Source organism: Eretmochelys imbricata, chromosome 11, assembly GCF_965152235.1.
Source record: "Eretmochelys imbricata isolate rEreImb1 chromosome 11, rEreImb1.hap1, whole genome shotgun sequence".
NCBI classification, from domain to species: Eukaryota; Metazoa; Chordata; order Testudines; family Cheloniidae; genus Eretmochelys; species Eretmochelys imbricata.
Window position 1 is genome coordinate 50,431,906 of NC_135582.1, and position 23,622 is coordinate 50,455,527.

Below are 23,622 nucleotides of genomic sequence, written 5' to 3' on the forward strand. Positions count from 1 at the left end.
TTTGTCTTTGCGGTTTAATTTCTTAAGAACATGCAGGTTTGACTATGGATGTATATCGAAATTACTCCAGACTAGAACTAATAGTTATATGCAAAAATGAGTCATGAACAACTCTGGGACTCTGTGTCTGCTTATTGTCAAGACCTCAATGCACAGACAAGGAAAAACACATAAAACTTATGAGGATATCTGTCAGGGTCATCCAACAGCTGTTCCTGTTGAATATTCAGCACTCCCACCCTGCGCCCTCCCCCACCCATGCATGAAAGCAACATAGGACAAGAAACAAGAAAGCAAGACTGATGGTATTTTAAAAAGGAAGAAAACACTCTTTCAGCAATAAATAGCATTCCTTCCTAATCCTCTCCCCCTCCGCACCCCTTCTCCACACTGTTTTTGTTACTGATATAATGGTCTTTAATAATTCCTCCTCATAATTATGATCTAAGTGTCATTTAAGGGTCTACCACCAGGTTTACCTTCATGAAATAAAATTTGGTTTACATTTATTTATGGCACTCCATGAAACACATTTCTCTGATGTCTGTGGATAAGAACTACAGGGTAACATTTTCAAAAGTCCTTAAATGATGTAGGACCAGATTTTTAAAGGTATTTATGCCCCTAGAGAAGCAGACAAGTGTCTCTTGCAATTATTAAAAGCATTTAAATGAGTTGGGCCTTTGACTTTCAATGGCAATTAAGTGCCTAACTTTCTTAGGAGCTTTTTTAAAAATTCCAGTAGGAATCTGCCTTTTTAAGGTGCTAAAATACCCTTGTAAATCTGGCCCTTTGAAAGCCTAGGTTCCATTGACTTTCAATGGGATTTATGCTCCTAAATGCCTACAGCACTTTTCAAAATGGGATTTAAGCATTTTTGAAAGTTTTACCCAATAAGATATATACAAGATCAGGCAGTATCTCTGAAAATAGTCTTCCTGCCTTGTAACACAAGAACAAGGGGAAGTTCAGGGGAACTGAAAAGTGGCAACTTCAAAACTGACTTTTTTTTCTTTACACAATCATAATATGGCCCTGGAACTCACTTGCAAAAAATTAGCAAGAATCAAAAAAAGGTTGGGCATTTATATAGATAACAAGACTCTCCAGAGTTATAATAGCTAATGCTGACATTTTTTGGGAAGGGATATAAAACCATCTGCTTTAGGATTTAAACCAATCTCTACCAGGGTTTGGCATGAGACCTTCATGAGGGACAGATTATCCAATGTCTGTCTACTATGAGGTTTCCTGCACCTTTCTTCTGAAGCATCTAGTGCTGGCCACTGTTGGAGATAGCATACTAGACAAGTCAGACCACAGGTCTGATCCAGTACAACAACGTCTCTGTTTCTAATTGATTTTCCCCCTTTCTTCCTCCAAACCCTTTCCCTCCCTCTCTGTGCCTGTTGTTCTTGAAAACTGTCACTTGCCCCATCCTTTCTCTGCCCTCTCTTTATTTTAAATCTTTCTTAAGAGCTGGTTTAGCAGGTAGTTTATATGATACACAAGTAAGATGTGTGTGTGGTACTTCAATGTGAGGACACCCCCCCTGATTTTCTTTCACAGATCCCTTTCCAAAACTGCACCAGCTTTGTGCAATTAGTTCACACAACACACAAGTCCAGTGTTTGTATGCTATCAGCTTAGAGCCATGGGAGAACCAGAAAGTTGAACCAGTACAAGAAGTTTTACGGGGCAGTCACAAATAGAATTGAAACCCCCAAAGGGTCTGATTCTATATTTAGAATCCAAAATATTTCAGTGGATTCTAAAGTCAATGAAGTGAGTTATCCAACAAAATTGTAGCTATGACAAAACTTTTCATACAGAAAATACAAAATCCGCATATCCATTGTTTCCCATATGATATTAGCTGGCCTTCAGTTTATTCAAGTATTTTTAGTGCTGCTTGGAAAACACTTTTCTCCGTGGAAAATAAAACATTTTGGTTTTTGACTGAATGAAAGCTTTTGCAGAAAGTCTACTTTCTCCAAAAGTTTTGATTTTTCAGCTGAAAATCAAAAGTTTTAGGGTTTTGACAAAAAAGTTTAAATTTTCCGCGGAGAAAAGTATTTTCCAACCAGCATTAAAAATACTTTAATGAACTGCAGTCCAGCAGATATCATATGGGAAACAATGTTTTCACTAAAAGCATAAATACATTAGAAACACAAAATTCCAAATATGCTCCCACACAACAATGAAAAAGCACCATCTGTTAAAGCCATGAATTACCTTAACAAATATCAGCCAACACATAACACATCCTAGAATTAGACTAGATCCTCAAACATTTTTGTACTACTAAAAATACTATACAAGATCTGTGCATGTATCCCATCAGAACATCTTGTAGAAGCCTTTCCTCAGCTCCCTTTAAATTTTGTAATTTCCTTTTGTATCCCAGCATAACCACAGACTAGAAATTGTGGTTTGTGGGTCTGGATTTTTTCCATGTCATTCTCTAAGGATATCGGGTCTTTCTTCCAGAGAAACCATTGCCTTAGAGAATTAGACAAACATAACATTCTTACAATTTACTTCAATAGTAGCAATGCTAACCACCTGGCTTTGCTGTAAACACTGATAGCGTTGTCACAAGCTGAGATGAAATTGACATGGATTTCTATTCCAAACAGTGAAAATCAAGCTTTAATATGACTGTGGTTTCAAATCACCTTGAAATTTGTTCAAAAATTCAATGCCCAAACATTTTTTTCACAGCATTTGATTTTCAGTCTGTTAGAACGCTTTATGAGTTTTAGAGCAGCAGTAAAACCCTCTCTGTGCCAAGTGAGTGTTTGCACTCACAGGTTCTTCATCAGTCTATTTTATGCAACAGTGAGCAATTAACAAAAAAGTCTCCATAATATAGTAGTTCTTACTGAAGAATTACAAGCCACACTCACGTACACACAAATTTACAGTTTTCATGAGAAGCAGAATAACATGAACATTGCGGTTTAAGGTTAAGATTTCCAGAAGTGTCTAGTGGTTTTGGGTGCCCAGCTTGAAACACCACATAAGGGCCTACATTTTCAGAAAATACTGAGCACCTATCTTCTGAAAATCATAACCCTTTATGGTGTCTCATTTGGGCTCTCAGATGTTGATGCACCAAAAATTGCTAGTGAGTTTTGAAAATCTTAGTCTAAATCTTGAAAAGCATGCACCTAAATTGGAGGTTCACTGTGTTCAGTTGGATATACCTAAAAGATGGTTTTGCATATAATTGCCAGTTGCATACTGCCCTTATTGGCCTAACCCAGACCAAACAAAGTGAATAGAAGTCTTTGGGTGAGATTTTGATTAGCCCCTCTGTTTCCAATGAACTATTAGGCTATTCAGGGATAAGATAAGATATATCAAAAACTGAAAGGATAAGAGAGAAAGAGAGATTATAACTTTCAATCAGCCTGCTGAAGGTTCATATTTATCATGAAAATAACAATTAATAGGTGTAGTGTTTACTATCCTAATTAGCCCTGTTGTCTTTGATGAGATTACTCACAGTGGGAAGTCTTGCAAGGTCTAGGAACAAATTTTGAAAGAGAAAGTGATTAAGGACACAGAGGTAAACAGTAATTGGGATAAAATACAACATGGTTTTACAAAAGGTAGGTTGTGCCAGACCAACCTTATCTCCTTCATGGAGAAGATAACTGATTTCTTAGACCAAGGAAATGCAGTAGATCTAATCTACCTGAATTTCAGTAAAGCATTTGATACAGTTCTCCATGGGAAATTATTAATTACATTGGAGAAGATGGGGATTAATATGAGAATTGAAAGGTGGATAAGCAACTGATTAAAGGGGAAACCACAACATGTCATACTGAAAGGTGAACTGTCAGGGTGGAGGAAGGTTACTAGTAGAGTTCCTCAAGGATCAATCTTGGGACCAATTTAATATTTTTATTAATGACCTTGGCACAAAAAGTAGGAATGTGTTGATAAAATTTGTGGATGAGGAGGACCAGAATATATGGAGGAGGACCAGAATATCATACAAGAAGGTCTGATGACCTTGAAAACTGGAGTATTTGAAGTAGAATGAAATTTAATAGTGCAAGGTCGTGTACTTAGGGACTAACAACAAGAATTTTTGCTGTAAGATGTGGACTTATCAGTTGGAAGCCACAGAGAAGGAGAAAGAAATGGTGTATTGGTTGATCACAGGATGACTATGAACCACCAATGTGAAAAAGGCTAAAGCAATCCTAGAAGGTATCTGGAGAGGTATTTCCAGTAGAGACAGGGAAGTGTTAATACCATTATACAAGGCACTGGTGAGACCGCATCTGAAATCCAGTGTACAATTCTTGTCTCCCATGTTTAAGAAAGATTAATTCAAACTGGAACAGGTGCAGAGAAGAGCTACTTGGATGATCAGAGGAATAGAAAACCTACCTTTTGAGAGGAGCCTCAAACAGCTTGGCTTGTTTAACCTAACCAAAAGAAGGCTGAGAAGAGATATGATTGTCTCTATAAATACATCAGAGGGATAAACACCAACGAGGGAGAGGAGTTATTTAAGTGAAGCACCACCATGGACACAAGAACAAATAGATATAAACTGTCCATCAATCAGTTTAGGCTTGAAATTAGACAGTTTTCTAACCATCAGAGCATTGAAGTTCTGGAACAGCTTTTCAATAAGAGTAATGGGGACAAAAAACCTAACTAATTTCAAGAATGAGATTGATAAATTTATGGAGGGGATGGTATGATGAAACTGCCAACAATGGCATGTAGCCAATCTGCAACGGCTAGTAGCAAATATCTCCAATAGCCAGTGATGGGACATTTGTTGGGGAGGGCTCCAAGTTACTACAGAGAATTCTTTCCCAGGTGTCTGGCTTCTGCATCTCGCCATATTTGGGTCTGAGAAGGAATTTTCTCCTAGGTCAGAATATCAGAGACCCTGGGATTTTTTCGCCTTCCTTTGCAGCATGAGGCATTGGTCACTTTCAGGTTTAAACTAGGGTTGTCAATTAATCACAGTTAATGCCTGTGATTAACTGAAAACAAAATTAACACATTAATTTTTTAATATGTTAATTGCATACCTCTGGGCAGGGAGGGAGGAATCTGACAGTGTCTGGTCAGGCGCAGTAACCCAAGCTATTACCAGCGGGTGGGAAGAGAACAGAAGAAGAAAGAGGAAGTGGCTCCCATTCCAGCTCCAGCAGAGAGGTAGGGATCCTGACCCCACCGTGCCCCAAAGCCCCCAGTTGGCCCCTCGCTCTGGAGACTAACCCCTGTCCCCGTGTGCCATGCCTCTTGTTCCAGGGATCAACACATTGCCCCCCACACCATTCCCCAATGCCTTTGGTCAGCTGGCATCCCATAGAGAACAGGGGAGCTCAGCCTCCCTGCACCAGTATCTCCTCCCTGCCCCATGTAGAGTCCCTAAGGTAAAATCCACCCTCCCTTGCAAACAAGGTCTCGCTCAGCTGAAGGGAGCCCACCTAGATCAGTAAAAGGAGATTAACAGGCGTTTATTCGCTCCGTTTAACAGAGCGATTAAAACTGAGATTCATCATGATTATTTTTTTATTGCTTGGGAGCCCTAGTTTAAACGGTTACTAAGCCCTAGCAAATGGTGGATTCTCTGTAACTTGAAGTCTTTACATTTCAGGACTTGAATAACTCGGCAAGAGGTTATGGTTCTATTACAGAAATGGGTGGGAGAGGTTCTGTGGCCTACAATGTGCAGGAGGTCAGACTAGATGATCATGATGGTCCCTTCTGGGCTTAAAGTCTTCTAGTCTAATTGTCTGGAGGACTGAACTCTCAGTCTATATCAGAGAGGACCATCAGAGGTCTCACAAAGTTATCATCGCAAACTCTCTCTTATTAAGAAGCATCAAGAAAGAACAAAAAATTCCATTATCAGCCAAGATGGGTGAAATCCTAGCTCTTTTGAAGTCAAAGGAAGTTTTGATATTGACTTCAATGGAGCCTTGCTTAAACCTCATGTAGTTAATATACAGCCTTTGTCATGTTATGCATAACATTTCATATACGACGTATTTAAGCTTCCTGCTCTTCATCCTAGTTTTTATATTTTAAAAAACATATGCTATTTGCCATCAGTTCCCTGATGCTCGGTGACCACATGGCATTCTATAGCAAGCAAAGGAATCAGAGAAAAGTCTGGAGGAAGTGGGAGGAGAAGCATCAGTTTTCTTCATAAAACCATTCTCTTGACAAATAGAAACTCTGGGCTCTCCATACACTCACTATACCTCATAGCGAACAATTAATATTTGTCATTCATCTTTTTACTTTGTTTCTTATTTCAGTTAATCAAGTGAATATGCTTTACAAATCCATGTCTTATAATAGTGATTAATCAGTCTTTAAAAGTTTGGATTCTTCCAGACTTGGAAGTCAGCAGAGTTCACTCAAACAATAAGAAAAAATTATTGTCGAATGAAGACTCTTCTCTAAGTAGCCACTCTCCAGTTCCATGACCTCTGTGGCTTTCTAAAAGTCCTGGTAGCTCCCTCTTTTATTTTCTTTTTCAGTGTTATCTTTGTGATTGGGAAAAGAGCCATTCAAAGCTTTTTAAAACCTACTAAGAATGTTTAAAACATTATGAGGAGAGAATCCTATCTCACCCTCTCCAGCCACAGGCCTAAGACACAGTGGAGCTGATACAATTTCATCATTCAAGATCTGAGGAAGTTGCATAGGGAGTCAATATCCCATGTGCCAGAAACCTTAGTTCTGCAGGTGCTTCTTGCATGACCTAAGCAGCTAAGTTTGAAGGCTAGAATAGAAGAGGAAGGATATAGGGGTAGATGGGTGTAACAGTCCACAAATCCACTGGCCATTGTTCCTCCTGGAGGCAGCCACACCATCGTGGGTGCTATTGCAGCCTCAAACTAGCAGTAGAGACTCAAAAGCAACTTTGTTGCCTCTCTTTGTTTTGGGATGGAGGAGGAGACAAACCTGGCTGCTTGGGCTTGGTGTGGAGGACAGGGATTTATCCCAAAGTATCTTTATTATTTTAAGTATCTTTCTGTTCGGTACTCACCTTCCTTTAGCTGTAGGTCTAGGAATGTCCTCTGGTCCCTCTGAACAAGCCCATTAAATGCTTTAAGATGGAGCAGTCCCATAGTGTAATAGCTTTCAACTAGTGTTTATTAGTTCATTACACTAAAGGGTCAGTTCAGCAGTACCAGAGGAGAATTTCCCAGGCTCACACCTGAAAAAACCATTGGCCAGCCAGACACCATCTGAAACTTCAGGCCAATCAGGAATAGTCAGTGATGCTTCCTTACTGTAGCTCAGGATTGTAACAAAAGCTGGGATGGGTGACAGAGTACCTGACAGTAAACAAAAAATTCACCTGGCCAATTATTACTGATATATGGGTATCCATAATTTGGTGTATACATTCCTATAATCGATGCCAAAAAAAAAAGAATAGGTGAGAATGCAGAGAATGGAATATAAAGCCAGAGACAGGACAGTTACTCTAGATCATTCAAAAGAATGTCATCCTTAATTATTTTCTTAATTGTTCACCTTAATCAGGCATTAGTTCCAGAAGACAATAATAAACATGATTTATTTCTTCTCCCTGCTCATACCCTTTACCTTCTTAGGTTTCTGGGAAATAGGAGAATTTTCCTTCCTATTATGATATACCTTTGAATGCTAAGACATTCAATGATCCAAACCCATATATTCAATTTGGATCCTCCACTCAACCCTTATTAACATTTTAGGTACCAGGTATTTCAAATTGCCTGATTACCCAGGATTATTGTAGCCAAGGGAGGCTGGTGAAAGATGCAGAAACATTTTTAAATATACTTACTTAAAATAAAAGAATATGCCAAGAGAAATCAAAAGTGATGCAATTGAAAGACCATGCCCGATGATGGCCAGATAATACAAATTCAGGGCTGTCTGCAATAAAGTAACAAAATAAAAAACACATTATGAGCAAAACAAAAATACACTTGATAAAAGCACACCCCAGCAGACCTTTGTTACACATAGAACAACTGTAATAGATTAAGAAAATGAAAAATATTATAGATCAATAGTGAGTCAGCTCTAGAGGTCCTGTGATTAACTCTAAGAGGATCATAAGCCATTGAAGATTCTCTCTCCATATGGCACGTAACATTAGTAGCAGTCATGTTTAATACCCATTGTATATCAGTTAATGCATCATTTTTTAATAGACACTCCTAAGTTTTTTCTGTGCATTTACTTAGTCCTAGCTATTTACGTTACTCTGCTAGGAACATTCATGGCTAAAGGTTGATTCATCCAATAATGCTGCTCCTCTGCAAAGCAGAAAATAATGTTTTGGAGTTGCATTTATGTAATCCTTTCACGTGGAACACTTGTAGGAGTGGGTTTTTCTAAGCATTTCTAAGCATTTGAAAGACATTTCCTTCCAAACAGGGCCTACATTTGCCATGTTAGAACTTCAGCTTTCAATCAGCATCCCAGGAACAGCATGAAATAAATTAATGATAACTCAAAAATAGCTGCGATTAAACTTGTGTCTTAAATCTATCTTCAGCAAGCTAAATTAAAGAACTTTGAAAAATTAGGCAGTAAAGAAAACACTGTAAAAATAAACACTTATAAAGAGCAGTTTAAGGAATAGTTGGCAACATATGATGTATCCTCATTAATAATCTAAAGTAAGCAGCACATTAAACACTACCGTCACTTTGAATTTACCTAATGTTTTCCAGGCAAGATTATCAATGTACAAACATCCAGTTATTGAATTTAGCCTCACAAAAACACCTATGATGCAGTAAGTCTTCTTACCCCCATTTTGCATAAATGGAAATGCAGGCGTAGAGGGAAAAATCCTCTCCACCTGCATACAACCCAAATAACTGGGTTCTGTGTGAGGAATTGAGATGAGAAATCAACTCCCCCAACCAAGACTAGGGCATCGGACTATAGTACAGATTCTTGACTTCCACAGATTTAATTAAAACCTTTGGCCTAGAATATGCACATTGGTACAGTTGTGTAGGATGTTAAAGCTACAGGACCTATGTAAATAGATTCTGTGTGGTCTACTAACATCCCCATTGAACAAGACAAGGATGCATAGTCCTACATGATGACATTTCTTTATTTTTACTCTTTTTTAAAATAATGTAGGAAATTCAATTCAAAACAACATTAAAAGTATGTTATGGCTGCAAAATGAAGCACTCTGAAATTGGAAGTGTCAAAACTAAAGTTATCCATGCAACTTTAACTCTGGTGACAGCACTAAATTATATGATGGCATGCTGGTCTAAAAATGGTTAAGTCAGAATCCAGCCCTTTGAGTCTGCTTAGCCTGCTTTCCTCTCTTGTTGCCTCTCTTGTTGCTGTCCCCCCTTCTAAACACATTGTAAGAACACATATGGGAATTAAGTGGCTATGAAAAAACTAGTATATTAATGACTGACAATTTTGCTGGTATTTGAGGTTTCATCAAGACTGTTACAAACTTTTCAAATGAGCTTCCTATCCATGGTAACGTGCACTCCTTTCCTACCTTTACTTTTTCATGTGTACGGAGATTACACTGGGTGTAGTTTGTCCACGTTCTGTTGCTTTCGGGATGTCTAAACCAGTTTCCATTTTGGTCACAAATCTTTGTCACTTTTTCTTTAGCCAGCCAAAATGGGGAAGAAAAAGCAAGCAAAAAAATAGTCAATACTCAATGTCTGTTTCTCCATCTCTAGTATTTCTTAGCCTATAAAAACTAGCAAAGTACAGACAGATTTATTAGTGTGAACAGAGAGCTTTCTTACATTAATATGAATTCTGAGAACCTCATAGCCATTGTGTTTGCTTGGCAAGGGCAAGCAAACAAAAATATCCTCCCATCCTTCAATCTAGTTACTCTAAAACTATATCACACAAACTATTAGAGAACTAGATGGCATGATAAGAAGATGTAAAGGTGACAGTCAGGGATCCAAATTAAAATCTGACATTTCAGTCTAATAAATTAGAATTGGAGAGGAAAGAAAATGTCATGAGAGATATTGCTTATAATGTTGACAGTCACTGAAGGAATTGCTTTATCTGTGAACGCTTTACTGCCAACACCTAGCCAAATACTCCCAGGCATGAAATGGCACTGGGAGATCCCAAACGCAGCAGAATCACTCAGGTTGATGTCATTCTCATGACCACAGAGGGCATGTTTCAATTAAGAAAATAGGTCAAGGTTGACCATGGGGGAAAAGTAGTTAACTGTGACCAGCTGAATTGAGGTAAAAGGTATTAACATGTGTCTACACTAGGGAAACATTCTGGGTTAACTAACACATGTTAACAAACCTTGCACTACCCTCAACTTATTTTTCTAACCTATACAGGCTCACAGGGGCAATTATCAGTGTGGTGGTGCAGTGGGGAGTGTCCTGCCAGTGGGTCTGTGTGGTCAGTGGACCTGGGCAAGGAGCGGGTGCATACATCCAGTAGGTGTGCAATAACATGGAACCTTTTGTAGTAGCAGCTGCCGAGGAGCTGAGCCACTGATCTGTGCTTGGTGGTTAGAGCAAGAAGAAGATTAAATCACCCCCACATACCATTTAGCCAAACAAACCTGGCATACAGGTCCATACACATTTACCTGATGGGTTAAAGTCCTGAAAGTAGTCAGGACAGCGTTGTACTGATACGGTTCCTGCTGCAACATCATTCCAACACAACCAACCATCCCATGTTCTATTACAGTAAGGACCTGCACAAATATAGAGAAATCAGATGATAAAGTCTGGATTCTGCATTCACAAAAGCCTTACAATAATTAGATGTAAAATCTGAAAGAAAGTATATAAACCAAATAATTTCTCTAACAGTTATCAGTTAATAAGATCTCTTATGTGTAGTTTTTAATTCTTCAACACAGAACATAAATATTTCAATCAAAAGCAACCTTCTTTTCTTGAATAAAAAGCTTTAAACAATGATTTGGAATGAGCTTTTAAAGGATGAAGTAAAATCTTAGCCAAAATATTTTAATTAAAACTCCATCTGATCCGATGATAAGAAGAGTACCTTTATTTGTATGTGCATTTCTTTCATTAAGATGTATTTAAAATGTGTCATCATTCACCATAATTGTGACTACAAAGGCCTAATCTGCACTTTATACTCAATGCCAGAGCTACGCAATGTATTACATAGTCACAGTCCTGAGACACAAGTGACTGAACTAACCATTTAAAATCAAAATAGTCTATGTTAGGATAAAGAACAAACTTGTAAAGACCATTTCCTTGCTCTTATTTACACAGCAGAGCTATACAATATGCCCATAGCCATGTGGAAGGCACAGATCTGTAAGAGTTATGTTTATTTTTAAACTGCATAAACATTTGTCTTGACCATAGATGATAATTTAATCAGGAGAAAAAAAAATCAGTGTAAAATCTCTCTTCTCTCACCTTCTAAGATTCCAATATTTTTAAAAAAAGATTTAAAAAGGGAAAGTGAATAATTTCCTCTTGAATATTTTCATGAGTTTCTGTAAGCTTTTTGTGTCAAAAGTGGGTTACTATTTAAAAGGCAAAGAATATTTCTAGGACCCAGAAGTTAGAAGAAAGCAAGGATGGTCCAATATGTGAACATTTGCAGGTAAGTATTTACATCACCTGTTTAACATGCAGATGCTTTCAGTTTTCATAGGCACATGAAACATCTGGTCCAGAGGGATGGAAGTACCTATAATAGCTATACGTGGATAAACTTTCTTCATTTTTATCTGGGTTGGAATTGAATATTTTAGTTATCCATATTTATAAATAAATCATTAGGTCTGTAGGCAGTAGTGTTTTGGGGTAGCTAACGTACTGCAGGACCTTTCCCTACCAATTAAATATTCTTCCTCACTGCTAAGAAAAATCACATGCTTGTCTTCCTGAAAGTTACAGAAATGCAAGTCGTATTCTAGATAAAAAAAGTTACTAATAAGACAAGGAAGGAGGAGAACTTTAAAGTTCCTTAGTGAAACAATTCAAATCTACTGTCTTCTTCCTCTACGTACTGCTTCTTTGATTATAAGTTCTCTGGGGTAGGGGCCATCCATCCATCCATCCACCTTTCTTTCTTTCTTGTTCTGTGTTTGGATATCATCTAGCACAACAGGGCTCTAGTCCATTAGTCCTAGGCACTATGGTAACTCAAATAATAAATAATAAGAAAAACCATTTACCTTCTTTACTATGAATAGGATCTTGCGTAATTTTCTGATAGCATTCATACTGTGCTGTCATAATTTTATTCCTAGTCACACTCAGCTGAGTGGAGTCTTCTGTCACATTCTGATCCTTCTCGTTTGGTATCGCAATGGCAAAAAACTAGGAAAAAAATTAGATTTAAAATATATATATTTTGGAATGTTATCATTGTTTTCACAGCACTTTTTTCTGTAACTGCTACAGTGGAACTTTTGGTTTTCAGGTTCGCATGCTGACATATAAGGAGCTTGCAATTATTATTATTCTTAGCACAATTTCACCAAAAAGTAGCCATTAGAGCTCTTTACATACAAGCTGATTTTCCTCCTGTTCATTTGGTGAGTGTTCTTACTGTTAAATCAAAATAAAATGCCCCTGCCTGAGGGCAGAAGTGATGATCTGACATGATAAGACTTCAGTTGATAATGGAAGAGAATAAAATGTATTGACAAAATCAGAAGAAGATAAAGGGTTTTTTACAAAGCCCACTGAAGTAAATTGAAGGGTGAACACTGATTTTGAAGGAATTTGGATCAAGCCCCAAAGGATTTTCTATGAAACAAGAAGACTTACTAATTGAAGTTATTGGGGCTTTTGATTTGTTTTAGGGCTGTTTGGTTTCCTCTATAGTTTCATAAAGCATAAAACAAACCACACCACAACAGTGAGGTCAAAGGAAATGGGTGATTAATGTGTTACTTAGTCATATGGAGGACACATTATTCTGAGCTTATGAAAATAAGGAGAGTCAGACTGAAGACTGACAATGAAAAGTTTTTCACTGACCATTGTGTACTTATTGGCCTTAGAAATCTATCAGTCTGTCTGTCTATCATGAGTCCCATCTGCTCTAGTTGAACTCAATGGAAGTTTTCCCATTGACATGAATGGGTATAAGGCGACAAGGTCAGAACCCATCACTGCTGTAAAACCCATTGCTAGCAGAGAACACAACTGTGATCAATGGCAGGAAAGGATTTCAAACTTCTGTATGTCCCCTAGTTACTACACAGGCATTAAAAGCAGGATATACTGTTAAAGGGAATTGTCCTTTACTGGAGATTTACATTAGAGCAAGACAAGAATTTCTATTCTGTATTTCCATATTTGCCAGAGAAGTCAAGATCTGTGTCACACCTCTGAAAACTGAAAGTGGAATTACATGCTAAAAAAATGTTAAAACTCACCATGGTAACTGACAAGAGGAGCAGCAAATGAATGATCCAATTTGTCTCCATCATTAAGTCTGAATTTTTTTGTTATGCTACAGTTCAACAAGATCAAGCTGCAATGGAAAAGTTGTAAGCAAAATAGAAATAATTCATATAATTCAAAATCTACTGAAAACTGACAAAAACGGCTGCCATTTTTCTTTATAATTCACTACAATCAATATATCTAGAGCCCAGTTGTGACCCCATTTCCATGGCTACAACTCCTATCACTCAGGTGGTGCAAAGGGGCTGTAATCCACAGCAGATCAGCAGCAGACAATTCCCATGACATGGGGGAACTCCGTGCTAGTGTATCTGTGTTGCTATTTGGACCCGCACCTCTGCCTCCACCTCCTCCCAACATGAAGGCTGTGTTGGGCTGGGGAAGAGGGCATGGCAGAGCTATGCTACACCAATCCTCTGCTGGGGAGATCTATTAAGGACCCTCCATCAATGGTGGAAATTAGATAAGCCTGATAGAGGTATCAGGACCAGAGCTGGTTCTCAAATTCAGGGAGCTGGAACTGGTGCTGGTTCCCTGAAGACTCTCTGTGGCTAAAAAGAGCTCTGGTACAGGACAGAATCTGCCCCATTACACTATAGGTCATTAAACATGCAGTAAATTCTGGCTACACACCAGGCTTGAAGCCCATGTGTTAAGTAAAACTGCAGTTTAGTTTATATGAGCATTTAACTGGCATGTTTAGAAAGGAAATTCCACTCCTTCCTTCCTTTTACTTCTGTGACACTGATGGAAAAACTGATCCATAAGCAGCAACTTTAGGCTAATGCTATAGCTTCCCAGGGATGACGGGAGTCAATGGAGGGATTAACAGTGAGCTGTAAAATAGCTTTTGTATCTGCCGATAGTTGGACATTCCTAAATATGGAAATATCAGATCTTTGAGGAACTCTTGTAACATCTCTCCCATAAACATAATAATGTATTTCCATTACCCAGCAAGAGAATAAATGAATAAATAATTAAATAAATGAAATTCTGTGTTTTGTTCCCTGTCAGTAGATGTATACAGTGTGGGAACAGGATACCACTTTACATGTAACAAATGCATTGCAAATGTATTTCTGAAAACTTTAAAAAATAAGTTCAGCTATTCCAATGGCACCTTTTCACATTACAATGCAGATTGTTATATGAATGAATCTTTGGACATTGAGGTACAAATTCATAAACACCCCCCAAAAGGCACAAAATCTCTTTCAAGCCACGTACATAGACATAATTGATCCTCCTGTGGGAAACCCTGTGGAAAGGGGTTTACCAGAGGAAATTTCTGAGAGGTTCCCCTTGCAATGATTTGCTCCTCATTGTTCCATTGTGGAGTTGGATTTGCTCCCCACAAATCAGACCACAGGGCTCAAACCCCCTTCCCCTCAGACTCTGTAGATATAGGGGATAAGTGGAAAGACAGGACCAACCACACAAAGACCTATACCTCACAATAGGGTCCACAGCCCACACCTTTCCTGGTGCTCTAGTACGTGCTCTAATAACCTCTCTTAAGGAGGGAGCCCTACCAAGAAGATGATCCAGCAGAAAGATAATTCAGTCTGGGCCATATTACAGTATTTTAGGGAATAACATGCCCCCTCCCCGCCCCGACTCCAGATGTCTGTGTAGATCTCTGGACTTATGGAGCATCCTCAACAGAGTTCCCCTGAAGTGGGTGCTGCCTAGAGATGTCTAAGACCTTCCACCTCTTCTACATGGAAGGCATGATCCATGCACTGAGGGGACCTTCCAAATGTTGATCTGGGGGATATGATCAGGCCTGACTTTTCTAAATTAACATGTTTTACTATATTAGCATTCATTACCATTAATAGTAGTAGTAATCCACAGTTCTGTAGGACTGAGCTTTAGGTTGTGGATGATACTACCAGAGCTACTCTATCATTACTTAAGCCACAAAAATCATATTCAAGATATTGCAGGTTTAACTGATGCTGAAGGAGAAGCACTGTTGTGAGCCAATTACTTACATGCAAAGGTGTGTCCAGATTCCAACCACATTTTCGTTTGGGTCATACTCACTCTTGTCTCAGATATTTTCTTATCCAGTAGTCATATCCTACAAGAGATTGATTGGTGACAATAAGCAAACAATTGAGCGTACCTTGACCAACGGGGGTCATTTCACACAAAATCCATCAAACACAAAACATAAACTTATATACATAATGATGATGGTAAGCAAAAAGCCTGCCTGTCTTTTATATTTTGTACAATGCCTAGTACAGTGGGGGCCTTGACCACTTGGTACTATTGTAATACAAATAATTGCTAAAGATTCTTACTTTGTGGGATGTAGAGTTTGTTTAATTCTCAGGTTTTAACGAAGTCTGAAGGGGCCCATTTAGGCCTGGTATAAGGTTAAAGACACTTACAGTTGTGCCTGTTTATACCAGGCATGAATTTGGCCCAATATCTTTCTCTCTATCTTCTACTGTTAGTAGGTAACCCTCCTGAGGTCTCTTCCAACCCTAATCGTCTATGATTCTATGATTCTATTTAGAAATGTGGTCACCCTTGTTAGTGTACTTGGAGTAGGAGGGCTCCCTAGCCAGAAGCTTTATCAGATTCTTCAAATATTAACCTGATCCTGAATAAGTAATAAGTAATGTAAGATGTAGTATGTTATCATTTTGTTGTAACTTTGCCTTAATAAAAAGTTCAAACATATTCTTGAAAGTGGGTCCTTGCAGAGACCATTATCTGATATACAGACTTGGAAGAAGTATTGTTGAGTTAGTTCCTAACCAGTCTGTTTGTAAAAGGAACATTTATCAGTACATGTGTATTGAGCAAAGCACAATACGATCCCAATGGTAATGGAGACTTTTGATTGTTAGACTTCAAGAGCCCATTGCCCCTCAGGTTACCCACATACAATCTTTGTGACCAGGGCACAGAGCTGAGAGAAAGCAGACAGCTTTGGGCTGTGAGGGAGGAAAGACTTTTCTGCACGATGATGTTCCAGGTATACAGCATATATTCTACTTTGTATTTGAGGGTAGTGCTAATCTAGAGAAAACACTATATTTGTATAGGCCTGTTTATTTTCAGTATCTCACATTATGATTTTTTTCTTTATTTATGCACAGCTACAAGTCAAATATTACGCTGGTGGGAATTTGAACCAGAAATCAACATTTGAAAAATATATGGACTATTGCCATAAATTGCAATAAATGTTCTTCACAATGAATTATTTGACCAGTTGTAGTTAAAAGAACCTAAACTGGAGCTGGAAAAATAAGCTGTTGTTTTGGACTGTCACATTCAGATAAAAAGAAAGGTCTCTGGACTCATAGAGAAGACAGATCAAGTAGTAATTAACTACCTGGGCACAAGCTCATAACACCGAAGGCTGTTGTCTTTTCCTCTCCGAACGATGACATATTAGGGGTAGGAAGCCCCATTTTGTTCTCAAGAACAGTGAGCCAAATGGGGTGCCAGGCACTGTTATATATTATAGGGTATGCAAGTCTAATTTAGGATTTTGTTTGCCTATTTACTGAAGATATGCATGAATCTGAAATTTCAATAATTTTTTCTATAACAGTCCCTAAATAGTTTTCCAAAACATATTCTTGCTGACTGATAGATTTAGCATGTAGAGTCAAATAATGCCATCAGATATACCTGTGTACCTCCATTCACTTCAGAGAGGTTGTACAGTGTACATGAAGACAGAATTTGGCTGTTTTGATTCAGGGTGCAAGACTATTTACATTTAACAATATTGACCACACACTAGCCCAGTTACTTAAATGAGGCACACCTTTTGTGGGTAATGGCTTTGTAAGCATCTCATATCAACTCTTCCAGGGGCATACTCAAACTCTGAGTTCCTAATTCCTCTTAGTAGACAAGAGATGAGCTCATGTCTGCAATGCTGTGAGTGCTTCCTACACAGTGTCCCCAAAGTTGTTAATGTACATTCAAATTTATACCTAAGAAAAGAAAGTATCTTCTTAGAGATGACTGTAATTGCAAAATGTGTGGGTGAGGTTCATGTAGTATACATTTGGATTTCAGTAAAGCATTTCCTACATCATCTTATGAATTCATTAGTTCAAAATTTATTCTATTTGATTTGGATAAGAACATTGCCATGTAGACTAAAAACTGGCTGTAGGACGAACAGCAGTTCATAGAATTAGAGTTGAGGTGGTTTTTGAGATACAGCTGATATAAATGTTGAACCCTATTTTAACAACCCTACCCTGGTTTAGTTATCTGAAAACCACAAATGGAATTCACAGATGATTCTAAGTTGGAAGGTGTTGAGAGCAAAAGTAAGGAAACAAACTACAAGAGTATCTGTGGAAAGAAGATTTAACTTGAGAAAGATTCAGGATAATACATTTGGGGGAATATAATCAGATACAAAAAGATATTTAATGGCAGAGAAATACAGAAAGCATTAACGCTGAAAGAAATCTAAGAATAACAGTGTAAAAAAATATTCCCACAGTGGAAGTCTTACTCTACAGTAAAACTGCAAGTAGTTAAAGATGTTCATAGAGGCAGCTATTTTGCAATGCAAATTTGGCTGTTTTGCGGGGGGGGGGAGAGGTGTTTTGTTTTGGTTTTTAAATAGTGTCCTCTATCACTGTCAGATCTAGGATAACAACATTCCAGTGATACTTACAAACTTTAAGAGATTTGAATGAGAATCGTTTTAAAATAAATTTAAAACAGTTTATTTCTAGATTCCCAGGCCGGAAGGGACCGTTGAGATAATCTAATCTAAAACTGGGTATAGATCTTCCCCAAAATAATTTCTGGAGCATATCTTTTACAAAAAACATGCAATCTTTACTTTAAAATGTTCAATAATGGAGAATCCACCCCAACCTTTGTTACGTTGTTCCAATGATTAATTACACTCACTGTTAAAACATTTATGCCTTATTTCCGGTCTGAATATATCTAGCTTCAATTTTCAGCCATTGGATCATGTTATAACTTTCTCTGCTAGGCTGAAGAGTCCATTATTAAAAATTTGTTCCCCATGCAGATACTTATAGACTGTGCTGAAGTCACCCCTTAAACTTCTCTTTGTTAAGTTAAATAAAAGGCTCCCCAGCTGGACTTCATGCATGAAGTACGGCAGTCAGGCAACTGCCCGGATTCCCCACTTCCCTTCATCAAGATGGAAGACTGAAACGCATCGTGTGAGACAAAGTCCAACCAGGGAGTCTGCAGATAGAGGAGAATGGGGCATGAGATACTCAAACTACTTCTCCCATCTGTCTACTGGCTGTAATTGGCAACTCTGTAATGAGAGAAGATGAGTATTATTACAGGGGTTCAGATTAACGTGAGCTTTTAAAAAGTCCATCAAAAATGCAACTTGATAGAAACATGGTGGAAGCCCATTCACTGAGTCCCCAGCTCTTCCCTCACACCTCTATGTGCTGGTGACGGATTCAACAAGACAACCAATGGGTCATCAGTTTACACATTAGATATTGAAGGTAAGTGTGATTTAAGGTATTAATTGATACAAAGTAACAGTTCTTTCTGTCTTAAGTATTCTCTAAAATAAAGTCACTAGCATAGGGAATTTCAACAGTAAATCAGTTCTTCAAATATCACACTTATATTTTACTTTTATTGCCTATTGTACAGAATACGGGATAACTTAACCATATGAACTGCATGTTTCTTCTGTTTACTACATTCCTCTTAGCCAAATTATTTCTATTTTTTCTATTTTTTCTATTATTTCCATTGCCTTTGTAGCATTTGTCATTGCCAGCAGTGACATCTACTGCAGAAGGCAGAGTTCCACAACTGTAGAATGAAGTGAGCCAAAAGAGTCACTCATAAAGCTTTAACAGATGTTTTTTCCCCCTTCCACTCCTGCTTTCTCCACAAAGCCATCCTGCCTGCACCAACAGCTGTTTCTGTTTTTACTCTTTTCCCTTCCTCTCAAGAGTAAATGCCCTCCTGACTGAACTCCAGAAAGGTACCATTTTAACACCAGAGCAAAGGGGGAATACAGCCAGAAATATCAGGGCTTGAACTTGTATCCTCTGCATAGCTAGCACAAAAGAGGAAACAGGCCTGGCACATCTCTCTCTCTCTCTCCCTCTCTCTCTCTCAGATTTTACAGAATGAATGATTTAAGCTTCATTTAGCGTTGGAGCCATCAGGAAAATCTGCAACACTGGATTTACAGCTGTATATGCAAACGTCTGTTTGAAAAATTGAAGTGGATGTTTTATACAACACTCTGTCATACAGAGGGAATACTTCCTGATTTTGATTGGTTGGAATTACCCTGAATAATCACTGTTCTCACAATATTTTGTTATCTCTCTTTCTGTTTAGAATCAGGGAGTAAGGAGGCATAGGACTCAAAACATTTTCAAATCTCAGGCAAGCTTTTAGTTTGGCTTTTAGGCAAAGGACCAAGCTGGAAATGATCCAAACTTTTTTCATGCATCCCTAATTCAGATGGCCTGCAAGGATCTTTTGACAGTTTGAGGAAGTCTCAAATCAAAATCATGTTCCAAATGGAACAGCACATAGGGCTCAATCCTGGCAGGTGCTAATTACCCTCATTTACTGTTGATTTCTGGAGCACTCTGCACCTTAGAGGAGGAGGTCCATAATAACTCCTAATTAAAAAGCTTGATTAGCAATGATACTAAATAAATTTCAGATTCATTGACAAAGTTGAAGGAGGACTGCAAAGTGTACAGGGCAGCTGCAGTTCAATTTGGAAATACTTTTAATCTGATAAATGACTTTTCAGTCTTTGCGGGATTGAAACCCCCTTTACAGAGTTTGAACGAGGGACATCAAGATCCATTGTCAATAACACTACCCTGACCACAGTTAGCAGTTTGTCGAACTGGGTTTTAGCCAGCCCTCTAACAATTAGAGGGAAACCCCATTATAGCTACCTGATTATTAACATGTTACATCTGAGCAGCATATTTTCAGGTCACTAGAATTCCCTTTTCAATACTGCTTTGAATTAAGTCACAGGTAACAGGACTCAGAGTCCCAAGACAAGTGAGGCAGCAATTCAGAAGTGTTTTGCTGGCATCATCGCACAGACATCCTTGCCAAACCCCTAGAACTGTTCTTACGGCACGTGTGCAGTGGCAATGAAGTGTTAACTTCCCATGAGCCTCCAAGGTTTCCTTGCAGCATGCTCCTTCTCTGCATAAAGCAAGACATGTTACTTGGTGAGCTATATTGCATCTTTTTATAGTTCTTGGGTGAATTGATACTTTGCCTGAATAAGTCGGATTCTCGCGGTGTTATATTTCAGATAGTTCATGTAATAAACACAAAAACTAACCATAGCCTGACTTATTGTACTGGGTCAAATTAATCACTCGTGCACCTCAATTGTGATTTCAATGGGATTGTTGCATTCAGCGCACTCACTGTAGTTACCTTTTCCATTCTGCTACGTAACTATTAACTCCCAAGCCTGTACAAAGCAGAAAAGGAGGAATTAAACCAACTGGCACATATTCTTTTTTCAAATAATGCTCTTAAAGTCATTGGGTATAATTAGGGCTGGTTCTGAGTACATGTTTGTGGTGAGAAATGGGATCACAGAGCTATTCCCAGCACACTGCAAAGGAGGCAGCTATATTTTGGTTGCAAAATGCTGTGGACCACAAGGGGAGAAGGCCAGAGGGCACCCTCGAAGAGTAGGATTTGGGTTTGGTGTGGGAGCCTTACACAGTACACCAGTTGGTAAATACAGAGCAGCACTGGGGAAAGCAGATGCAATACCTGCAGAATAGGTGCAGAATGCATTGCAGGGAATGACACTGATCCTACCTACCCTGGAAGTGGTGTTATCCCCGCTCCTGACTTCTGCGGGCATAATGCTTTCAGGGGTCTTCACACTGCTTAATTCCTTTTCCCTCTGACCATTGCTCAAATAATGCTCTTAAAGTCATTGGGTATAATTATGGCTGGTTCTGAGTACGTGCTAGTGGTGAGAAGTGGGATCACAGCGCTATTCCCTATTCATTGAGCCTTAGTACAGACCTTTGTGAATTATTTTTGCCTGAAATAAAACCTCCTTGGAGCCCAGCACTGTAGCTGTTCTGCATGCAGACCCTTCAGCCAGGGTTCTACCCAGGAGGTGGCTTCAGCATGAAGGCCTGGAGCTCTTTGGGCATGGGGGTGAGAAAATAAATTAGTATGTGGAGCGCAAATGGGGGGAAAGAGGAAGGGGGAGTATGACATTATAGTAGCTTCATTTTATTGTTGCTGGAAATTGTACATCAGCTTCTTCATGTACTAGCTGGAAATATAGACATTATGGTAAAGAGCTTTCTTGTACTTTCCCGTCTTTCCCTGAGTCATTCTTTAAGACAGATATGCTTGAAGGTCTCAGATGTGTTTCAAGTGAACTACAGCAGGCTAATTCATGACATCGCACATCGTTTATACTCTCTTTATGAGTGTGCAAATATTTTTTACTACTTAAAAGTAAAGTTGTTTGCCAGAGATCTTGTACAGATTACAGAACAGCCTGTGGATAAGATTACAACACACTGTATTACTCCTGTGCACTTTTCCCCATTAGTAGATTTTGGCTACCACCCCATTAAATTTAGTTTCCCATGTCCAACGGATACTATAAGCAGTAACCAGTAATGTTTGTGGCCGTTGGCAATAATACTTAAGATCTTAAAAGTGCGATCACAATATGTTGGCAGCACTAAATTTTCTGGAAAGTTTAAAGCCATTTTTTTCTCTTGGTAACAGCGTCCTTTGCATTCAGTTCTAAATGTTTGATGAGATTGTAAATTGTCCTTGGGAGAGCCAGTAGGACTGACACTTTAGGATGGGGATTAAGAGGAAGAAACCTGCACAAGTTTCTGCTTGTGGAACTTTCTCAACAGTTGCTGCATTAGGGGCAGGGTTATTCCTCTCACGCAGAATAGCCTACTGTGCCTACCCACAAAGGTTGCAGATCCTTCAGGATCAATGGGAGGCCAGGGCTATTCCTGTTCTCATGGTTATGGCTCACTGCATCCGATCTGAAGGGCTAAAGGTGGTTCTCCAATGTATGTATGGGAGGTAGAGGGAAGGAGGAATTGTGGAAGTATTATACAGTGTGAGGCAACTGATGGTGGCAGTAAGGAGTTGGGGGGAGGGGGGAGATGATGCTTTTTCCCTGCCCTGACCCATCTGTGCCTCTCCTAGCCTACCCTCTGCCCTTCCTGCCCACTATGACACCAATACCTGTAGTGAGCCTTCCATAGACTTCGGAGAGAAGAGGGGGTCAGAGGTGTGGAACACTGCCTGTGGAACGGGGGCGGGGATCACTGTGCCAAGGATCTCCTGCGCACTGGGATCATGAAGGTATGTTTCTGCAAGAATACCTACTGGTGCTAGATAAATAAAAACCATAATAATCATAAACATACCTTTTTTCCCAGAAAGAGCATGTAAGTCATTCAGAGCAGAGACAAAATTACAGAATCACTTCACAACATTTTGTAGATTACAACATTTCCTGTCAACAGTGCTAGCTATTTTGCCTTCTAGAGGGAAGAAGCAATCACAGTCACATGGCATTATACCATCACGCTCTCATTTCTAGCTCAAACAAAGTAACACAAGCTGGCAGCATTCATAAAACCACCTTCCCTGGGAGAACTGGAAACCGATTTTTGCCTATTTTGTACAAAAAAGGTTGATATCAATCTAGGTCTTATTTACACTTTAAAACAACTGCACCTTTTACTGCTCTTGGCTATAGATTAAAATTAATATAAAAATATTTCCCTTTTTGAAGTAGTTGTTAAATAAAGGCACTGGTGGGTTTGGCAATGCACACCTTTGTAAAGAGATTAATACTGCTGTAATTTGTTGCCATGCTAGATTCCTTGGTCTATTCACGAGGATATTATTGTGAGAGGTGAGATTTTAAGTTACTGTTAGTAACGCCTCCGGGTTGCTTATCAAGTGCCATTTGTTTCTCGATTTGCTGAGGAACTTGTTCAACCCAGTGCTCACTCCTTAAAAGATGTTTCTATACTGTATTTCAGAGAGCAACTCTCATTATTTATTTACTGCAGCTAACAAATCTGCTGGTTCAAACATTAAAAATGCATTTTCCTGTGCAAAAGAAATTGCACAGGCA

General features: G+C 38.8%; 1 protein-coding gene across 2 annotated transcripts in view; it reads right to left on the reverse strand.

Moving 5' to 3' along the window:
* The window catches only part of CALCRL (calcitonin receptor like receptor), a 45,021-nt gene extending 29,546 nt beyond the window's left edge, over positions 1 to 15,475 (reverse strand). The window contains exons 1-6 of one of the 2 annotated variants that reach the window (XM_077830159.1): positions 15,461 to 15,475; positions 13,430 to 13,527; positions 12,218 to 12,362; positions 10,634 to 10,744; positions 9,545 to 9,657; positions 7,838 to 7,929 (exon numbers count right to left, since the gene is read on the reverse strand). In XM_077830159.1, coding sequence (XP_077686285.1) covers positions 7,838 to 7,929; positions 9,545 to 9,657; positions 10,634 to 10,744; positions 12,218 to 12,362; positions 13,430 to 13,483 — 515 coding nt within the window. In that variant the 5' untranslated portion in view covers positions 13,484 to 13,527; positions 15,461 to 15,475. Of the gene's footprint in view, positions 1 to 7,837; positions 7,930 to 9,544; positions 9,658 to 10,633; positions 10,745 to 12,217; positions 12,363 to 13,429; positions 13,537 to 15,460 lie in introns of those variants that run through there. The other variant, XM_077830160.1, reaches the window with a different exon arrangement.
* Positions 15,476 to 23,622: the final 8,147 nt, after the last annotated feature.